Genomic DNA, 9,378 nt, shown 5'->3' on the forward strand with positions numbered 1-9,378 from the left:
TAATTTTATTTCTAAGCCCCTTGCTAGTTTTTGATTTATTGAATAATTTTTTGTTTATTACATAATCAAGTGTTCTTATCAAATATCAAATGACGACTGGAAAAAAATTTCATCAAAGTCGAAGGCCGATTATGTGGGATTATTGAAATTCGATTGAATTATTTCGATATCAAGAAATGTCGAAAAAAGTCCTTTTTTCATCATGATTCATTTATTGGCTATTAATTATTCTATAAGCGACATAATCCAATTATAGTAAGCGCTGATTTTGCTGTAAACTGCAGGTCGTTGAATATTTCCGCATTCATATATCCAGGCTAATACTCCAATCAATTTTCCTCTTGCTACCAAAGGACCGCCGTAATCACCGACACAAGCGTCGTTTCCTGTCTCCAAATCATTGGCACAAAACACGGATGTTGAGATATACGGATAGATTTCTTGACATATCTCAAAGTCCTGAATGGTTACCGTGGTTGATTGAAGGGTATCCATGTTATTGGTGTATTCGGATCGAGCACCCCATCCGCTAAGAGTTCCCGGGGTCCCAGTTGGGCCATCTTCTTCAGAGCTGGCAAGCGGGATCGGTTGAATCTTGTCAGTGTAGGTGAGTTTATTGGTCAATCTCAATATGGCGATATTGTTATCCAAGTTGATGCTGCTGAAGTTTGGATGTTGAGTAATTTTACTAACGGAAGCAGAGACTCCACCTTCTCCTTTCAAGTCTGATTTTCCAATAACTACTGTAATCATGTCCGTTGTTGCACCTATCACACAGTGAGCTGCGGTTAGGATGGCATCCGGGCTGACTATAGTTCCACCACACCAATGAAGACCTTCGCGTTGTACTGATACTACCCACGGAGAATCTTCAATAGTAATTTCTTTGCCTTCCACAATCCGGGAATCTCCTACCCTTACTGGGCAAACGGATGAAACACCAAAGAAAATGGTCACTAGGAGAATTCGCAACATTCTTGATCCTATTGCATACGGAAAAAGACTACTAATAATTTTATAAAATCATTACTGTAAATCAGAAAGAAATTTGAATTCGATAGAGTTTAATCAGCGGTACGATAAGCAGAGCCATAAAACTCAACAATTTTATCTCCATAGTTGAAGTCTTTAAATCCCACAGAAAAAATTTGATTTACTGGTGTCTTAACTTTTGCACTAGATGCCTTTTAAGCCGCGTTCACACTTCTTGACACACACACCACGTCAACTATTTCTACGCGCCACCGTCCATGGTTTTGTGAAATATGCTTCAACTCCTTCCAAGACTTACCGAGAAGCGTGCATTCCCCCTCCACTGTTTTGCGTCATATGCTATCTTGGTGACCCATATCCGCCCATATTGTTCCTCCTTAATATGCGCCCTATACAATGCTACCTCTCCCTTCTCATTATCACCTCTATGGGAAACTGGGCTCCACAAATAGGAAGACAAGAAGATAAACCACTGAGGAAGGGGACAGTTGGTCCCCGAAATGCCGTATTTGTACCTATTTTACATAATTATTAGACAATAAAGGAAACTATTCTCAATCTTTTACTTAAAGCCTTGGCTAACTCTTAATTCATACCAAGAATACCCTCATGACACGCGATAGGCATCTGGTACTCCCATATAGAAACACAAAAGAACATTAACACGGAACAGTTTCAACCTGATTTGAGTCTTAAGATAAGTGCATTTCCGCAAAGGCAAATTTAGCTTTTTTGATACGTCGAGAGACATCTAGTTCGGTACCTTCATTGACAAAAAGAACGCCACTTAGAAACACCATCTGTTCGACAACTCCAATGGTCTGCCCATTAGGGCAAATAGAAAGAGTGCGATGACCAGGCAAACCGAGAAACCTGAAATCTGCTTGCCTCCTTTTCCAGATCCAGGGCCATTTGCCCGCTTGATGAGGGAACAAACAGCGTAGCCGAGGTGTTTGAAAAAATGGCTATTGAACCCTTTCATGTCGTCCTGATAAGACAGCATGAAACAACCTCAGATACCGAGAAAAAAAAGTATCGATGTCAAGATGTAGCCCTGCCGGAGTCAGATTTCCACTTAAAGTTTCTCTGAGATCGTCATATGTGGGTCTTATAAGAGTCGTTAATATCTCAGGAATACCTCTTCTGCGTAAAGCATTCCAGACACACCTGTTGCGGTTTTGAAAACTATTTCGAAATTGATGAGGAACAGATAGCTCAACGCGGTCGACGCTTGTAATCTTTTTCAGTTGTGGTGGTCCTAGCAGTCAGAAACGAATCTCTTCGCTGTACTTACAACGTACTTTTTATTATCGACTTCCTTTTTCGCGAAACTATTACATAATATTTAAAAAAAGGACTAATTTCCATTTATTTCCAAATATCAAGACTAAAGTGATGACCCTGAGCACAGTTCGCGGACAGACCACCAGATATGCCTTCTTTTTGTCTATGCACAATGTAGTGCGTAGTTACGATTACTTTGGGAAGTCCCTGCGTTGGTGCAGGTTTTTTTCGACCGTTCGGCTCCCGAAGAGCATTCGCTAAACCTTTGCATGTGCACGCTACTTACACCTCTTTACTCCCCTCGCTACACAGCTCGAAGCACAGTGTGTCGAAGGTATGAAGCAGATAATCCACACAAGCCAAGCCAATGTGGTTGACCACTGCAAACTGCAACTAGGAGCTGCGGTTTTTCCAAGCAAAGTCACAATTCCAGGTGCATCATATGGGCAACTAGGCCACCCGCTACCAACTAGTGATTTCTACCTTAGACTATCTCGGACATGACGGATGATATACGCTCGTCCCTGGAAACAGTAAGTACGTAACTCTAAAGATGGCTTATGACCTTAGGGACGTCGAGTTCGGGGACAAACGCCCCTCTCAGCTTTTACGTCATATGCATACTTTGGCCGGTATGGCGTCAGTTATGATGTTCCGCGGATGAAGTGGCTCGATTTGCTTCCGCAACAGACACGCCGAATATCTACTTCTCATTAGAAAGCAGACGTTGGAAGAATTCGCCGCAGTTGTCGATGAGGCACACGACATAGGCCCTTCTATTTGGCCACTTCACATCATCAAATTCACACATAACAATCAACAACCTACACCTCGCCAAGCCCGTCTCCGAATCAGACTGCTGTGGAGTTCGCGACTTTACGTGTGGCCTTCACGCAACATACCAGTCTGACTATTACAAAGTTTCCAGCTGGACTTCGGCTCCCTGCTCTCCATTGTTCCCAACCGACTCATCGTCAGGCTACTTACTAAACAAAGCCTCGCGCTGAAGGCAGCCACTGGTACACCCATCAGCGCATTCGGCACTCAGCATCCCACCTTGAACTTTGGCTTGCCCCACCATTCCACTGGCCATTATTATTATTATTATTATTATTATTGGGGATTGGGGATGTTTAAACAGTCATTCCCGGAGCTGATGCACTCAAACAACACAGTTTATTAACTTAACTTAATAGACTGTAACCTGCTCGATGGCCTGACCCGTCTTTCCAGGATCTACACACTTGCCTCGAATCTACAAATTCACACCATTAGCACCGTTTCACCTCATTCCACATTTCGTGACCTTTCGGATATATAGGAAAATTACCGCCAACGTTTCAAAGACTGCCTTCTTGCAAGGAGAAATGCAACCTTGCCAGATCTGCTAATTCACCACCAAATCATCACCAATGGACCACTGGCGTCCGCATTGTCTGAATGCCTCGCGGGTGAACGCCTCATCGCAGCGAATCATGAGTTCGACCTCCTGTTGGAGCGTGGTGTTATTTGGCATCCTCTTTAAATCAGTGGACCAGTCCTCTGCACATGGTGATCAAAACTAGCGCAAGTGGAGCGATATCGGTGATTCGCGACAACTAAATTCGATCATCCGCCCGGACGAATATCCACTACCCATAATAAAGGATTTGCACCAGACTAACGATTCGGTATTCCCAGTCATTGACCTGCAAGGAGGCTTCTACCAGTTTGCAGTCTCTCCCGAATACGTCAGAAAAATAGCCGTGACTATACCCTTCGGCCTGCTTGAGTTTCTGAGTTCGTATGCATGTCAATGGGGCTGAGGAATGCAAGACAAACAGCAGCGGACTTTGAATCACCTTTTGAGGAAGCTGGTTTGCATCGCAACTATCATGACCACATCCTGGTTCCCTTCCACGACCAGAAAGAACATCAGCGTCACCTCGAGGAATATCCTTCGCTCCTACAGGCAGCCAAGCTCCAGGTCAACTGGGACAAATGTGAAATCGGCCAGTTTAAGGAATTCACTGACCACCACAACTGCAAAAACGCCTTCCGTCCACCAAAGTCATCAAACATCTAGGTAATCATGAATTTCCCGAAACCCAGTGACTCCACGCAGCTAGGACGCTGTCTCGGCGTCATTAATGACTACCACGCTGCGCTCAAGGCCCCGCTAACTGAACTACTTAAGTGCTGTACTAGAAAGAAGTCCAAACTCAGTTGCACAATTGACGTTGACTCGCGTTTAGGCGTTACACTCAGGACATCGCTTCTGCTGCCACTTCAGGTTTCCTATCATCGAGCCAAAATATAGCTTGTCGCACCGACGCTAGCATGACAATCAGTACGGCTTTTTACCAACAGCCAGCAGACGACACAAGGAAACTGTCAGAGGCTGTGGACTTACGACGGCGAACATCTGGCCATTTTCGCTACCGTCAAATACTTTCAACGGATCCTGGAAGGAAGTCAGTTCGTGATATACACCGACCATTGTCCGCTTACCGTCAAACTGATGCAGCGCTCCGACGAAGCCTCAAATCGACTCTAAGTTGACACCCACTTCGAGCACACACTTGGTGACCAAGACATTTTGACAAAAGCTCTGCCTCGCACGGAGATAGTCTCGATACCCATCACACTCACTTCCAATGCTATCAGCGAGGCGTGCACTTAAGACGAAAAGCTACCGCATCTCATCGCCAGCACTTGTCTTAAATTTCAGCGACTCGAGTTGGACGACCTACTACACTGAGTTCAACGGACAATTAAGCGGTATTTATCGGTTTCGCTTCACCGCAGGCCTTTGATATCGTTCACCAACTGGCACGCCCAAGCGGCTGGGCGACAGTCAAACGTGTAGCGCTTAGATTGTTTTGGCTGAATCTCTCCAAAAACCTCTTCCGCTGGGCCAAACAATGTGTATAAGGCTAGCTCTAAATGGTGCACCGCTACAATAGAGCAGAGTTCGGTAATTTCAAAACTCCTAACGCTCGCTTTGATCACATCCACGTGTATCTCATCAAGCTTACTCTTTGCGAAGACTATGAGAGTTGCCTTACTATTATTGATTGAAATACACCTTTGCCTCAAGCAGTTTCAGTCCTAGATACGATGGCTCCCACCATCACACATACCATATTCCATCATTGTATCTATATTTTTTGTACATCACTGCTGATCAATCAATTTGAGACTGACCTGCTCGTCCAGCTTAACCTCCCCATGAGACCGAAACGTGTTCACACGACACCTCACCACCAACGGAATTGTGAAACGGAGGCATTGCACTCTCAAGGCCTCCTTAAAGTGCACGCCCGAAATCCTATGGATCCGAGCGCTTCCAATTCGATAACTTCGAGCTCTTCCAGCAGTCCTCCTTGGTCTACGCACCACTTTCAAAGAGTATCTGCAAACTTCTCCGGCTGAAATAGCTTTCGGCTCGTCGCTCCACATCTTGCACGGGTTCATCGCTCTTCAGGATAAACCAGTCACTAGCCCTTAGGACTTCGTCACTGAGCTGCGCAGCCTGGTTAGATCTATTCGCCAAGTGTCAGCATCTAGGCATCAAGACCACCATTTCTTTCGTTTTCAGGAATTTCACTATCTGTGAATAAGTTTTCCGTCCTATCAATGCCATCAAAAAAACGCAAGAGCAGCCATATATGGGTTCGCAACGAAATATAAAACGATTTCACGCCTGAACATTTCTCGTAGACGTTAACGGGTTCGCAAAAACCCTGTCTAGAGACCACCTGAAACCTCCTCATCCCAAGTGGACAGACGCCCCTCGCAAACTTCACCATCTCAGCCGCAGTCCCAATCACCTCAGCAGCCGCAATCTCTGCCAACTAATCAGAAGCTGCTTAGGATATACGGGATCCTAAGTCCACATTCACATTATGATGAACTGGACCAAATGAGGAGCAACTTACTCCCATGGGTCATGGATCCCTAGTTTGGGGCATAGCACCCAAGCACTCAAAAATAAAAAAAAACCAAAAAATTACTAACGGTTTCGTCCAGGGCAGAGGCAACTATTCAATCTGAAGATCCTCATTTAGCTCCATCGGCTCTTCGACAACATGATCGCAGCATAGTGGCCCCCTCAAGGAGAGTGATATTTTTACTCCCTTCGCCGGACGCCAAGGTCATTCTGGAGCTAATAGCTATGGCGACTAAGAATCAAGAATCATTGGTCCGGCACTTGTAAGGTTTCTCGATCGTTCTGGTCTCAGGAGTCAGACCATATCATCCAGAAAAGGTTGAACCCAACGGATTTTATACGATTCTGAATCGCATAGTAAAGCGTGCCTTCCACCATCGACTTTGTTTAAAAGCTCTGTCATTTGTGACGCAAGAAAGCTTTTTCAATGTTGTACGACAGGTAGACAACCCTGGAAGACGGCCCGTATTGAATTTGAGGGTAGGAACGCCCGATTCCTCTGCGAGCAGATGCAATACCGACGCAAGGTAACCGACCATCAGATGATGGCCCTTTTCGTGGCCGATGTCAGTACCCCTTTTATTATGCACATTCAGAAGACAATTGCTAGGTATAATACTGATCGCAATATTATCTATTTGATTTTCTGACGAACCTGTCGGGCAATTTCCGATATTTTTCGAGTTTTTGAAGCAGCCTCATGGTTGATGCTAGTCAGTCTGGATTATTTATTTCGGTCATTTAGGCCATTCCCTATACCTACGTACATTACAAATGGCGCTAAATATGGTACACATGTGGTTGGCTCACAGTTTCAACCTGCTGACTAAATCTCGTGTCAATAAAAGTACATGTGACAGACAGAGTGACTGACGGACGTATTGACAGACAGGCAAATCGAATGGCTGAACCTACTTTAAACTAAATGAAAAAAAAACCTAAAGAAACTAAAAATAACATATTGCCAAGTGGTTTCTCACCCAAGTACTCCCCTATTACTTCATGTCGCACAGAGATACAAATCTAATTGAACAAAAGTAAAAGTCATCATACCAAAATGCATTAAATATTCATAAATCCTTATATTAGAGATAGAAAACAAAATTGACACCACTAATCATAACCATTTTGAGGATTTTATTTTGACTTAAATATTTTATTCTTGTCTAATTTATTTTTAATTAGCAGCCTAACTAAATCAGAGCCAATTAAATACCCCACGGGTTCTCCCACAAAAGATCTAATCACCTAAACATAATGATAACCTATCTATAAAAAAAACTCAACCTGACTCCAGCGCACCTATAAAAAGCCAAGTTGAAACCTTCATTCTTCAAGTACTCGAAATGTTCCGTTTCGTAGTGTTAACTGCCTTATTGGCTTGTGTTTCTGGTGGACTCGTCCCACAGTTGGATGGCCGCATTGTTGGTGGCAAAGCTACCAACATTGAAAGCTATCCTCATCAAGTTTCCTTGAGGAGGAGTGGTAGTCATATGTGTGGTGGCTCCATCTACAAAGCCAATGTAGTTATCACTGCCGCTCACTGTACCAGCGGACAATCGGCATCTTCCCTCACCGTTGTTGCCGGTACCAGTTCCCGTACTTCTGGAGGAGTTTCACGTCAAGTAGCCAGTATTCGTCAACATCCAAGTTACAGTGCCTCTACAACCAACAATGATATTTCCCTCTTGATCCTCTCAAGTGGATTCACCTACTCATCATCTATCCAACCAATCGCTCTTACCAGCTCAGCTCCAGGAGCCGGAACCGCTGTCACCGTGACTGGATGGGGTGCTACCAAGGAAGGAGGTGCCGCTGCTGCTACCCTTCAAGTTGTTACCGTTAATGTTATCAGCAACAGTCAATGTGGATCCAGCTATGGAAGCAGCAAGATCACTTCTGCTATGATCTGTGCTGGAGTGACTGGTGGCGGTAAGGACTCTTGCCAAGGTGACTCTGGTGGCCCATTGATTTCTGGAGGAAAATTGGTCGGTATTGTCTCATGGGGCAACGGATGCGCTCGTAGTGGATACCCAGGTGTTTACACCAACGTCGCCCACTTCAAATCTTGGGTCGAATCTAACTCATAAACTGTTAAATCGACTCTCCTGTATTAAGCGCAATTTTGACTATAATGCTTGAAAATAATAAAGCAAAATGATTTTATCTAACTTCTTTAATTCATTTGGGATTTTGTTTCAGTTATAACCTTCGCCGTCAGTTTGGAGTATTTCAACCCCGCTCGAACATAACTTTCCATAAGTAAGTGTTATATTTAGTAAACGCAACCCTATAGAATTCAAAGACCATTTTCTTCAGGGTCTGTAGTGACCACAGCATCCTAAATTAGATTGCTAGATAACTCGACAAGCCGCACTCGATACATTGACCGCACTAAGAACACCATGTTCACATCATAGCATAGCACGTTATGATCAATACTATGGAACTACAAAGAAGTAACTTCCTTGACTAGCTGAACTGAAGGCAGTCATGACGCATCTTCCACCATCTTCGTAGCATCTCTTTGCTGTCCTGATCAGTCTCTCGATAACAGCGACCTGCTAAAAATTCATTACTTCTGCACGCCCCAACCCCGCACACTCAGTAAACGCTGGTACCCTATAATTGGTGGAAACCTGTATACTAGACACCACTCCGCACTTTCTACAAAGAGTTTGCCTATTCCTACCTTGATCAATAGTAATATTACTTTCATCTCAAACACCGCCTTACCTTTAATCCATCCCATGCATCACTGCCGACATCCAACTCGCTAACAGAGCACTTCTCTCCATCCCACCATGATTCTAGAAAGCCGACTGAGAACGCAGATATGCAGCCCTTAAATCCAAATTTCAATTCCTCTTTCACCCTTTCGACAGGCAAGTCACCAATGATACCATTGAACTGACAGTTCGTCAATACATTAGAGCAATTCAGCAAATATGGGACGATCGATTCTCTCAATTTGATCCCCCTTTGCAGCGATATCCTGGAGGATATCAAATATAAAAGACCCTCAGGTGGTGACTATTTAAAAACAGATATTCTCCGCAACCTTCACACCTTCTAGATGAAATCCGATCCATAGGCAGATCAATGCACGGAGGGTTCTGACCCTCTACACCAACAAGCCCCGCGTCAACGCTGAGCTGAACCTTCCCACA

At 44.3% G+C, this 9,378-nt stretch overlaps 2 protein-coding genes across 2 annotated transcripts; one reads left to right on the forward strand and one right to left on the reverse strand.

Annotated features, from left to right (window-relative positions):
• LOC119656102 (trypsin-7-like) lies at window positions 1–1,019 on the reverse strand. The gene has a single exon (XM_038062413.1). It carries the CDS (start codon window positions 973–975, stop codon window positions 226–228), a length of 750 nt encoding a protein of 249 aa, XP_037918341.1. The 5' UTR covers window positions 976–1,019; the 3' UTR covers window positions 1–225.
• Window positions 1,020–7,528: 6,509 nt separating this feature from the next.
• Window positions 7,529–8,374, forward strand: LOC119655713 (trypsin delta-like). The gene has a single exon (XM_038061746.1). It carries the CDS (start codon window positions 7,555–7,557, stop codon window positions 8,296–8,298), a length of 744 nt encoding a protein of 247 aa, XP_037917674.1. The 5' UTR covers window positions 7,529–7,554; the 3' UTR covers window positions 8,299–8,374.
• Window positions 8,375–9,378: the final 1,004 nt, after the last annotated feature.

Source organism: Hermetia illucens, chromosome 4 (genome assembly GCF_905115235.1).
Source record: "Hermetia illucens chromosome 4, iHerIll2.2.curated.20191125, whole genome shotgun sequence".
In the NCBI taxonomy this organism is placed as follows: domain Eukaryota; kingdom Metazoa; phylum Arthropoda; class Insecta; order Diptera; family Stratiomyidae; genus Hermetia; species Hermetia illucens.

Excerpts from the sequence above, each read along its gene's own strand:
- LOC119656102 (XM_038062413.1), bottom strand. The coding sequence starts at position 975 with ATGTTGCGAATTCTCCTAGTGACCATTTTCTTTGGTGTTTCATCCGTT.
- LOC119655713 (XM_038061746.1), top strand. The coding sequence starts at position 7,555 with ATGTTCCGTTTCGTAGTGTTAACTGCCTTATTGGCTTGTGTTTCTGGT.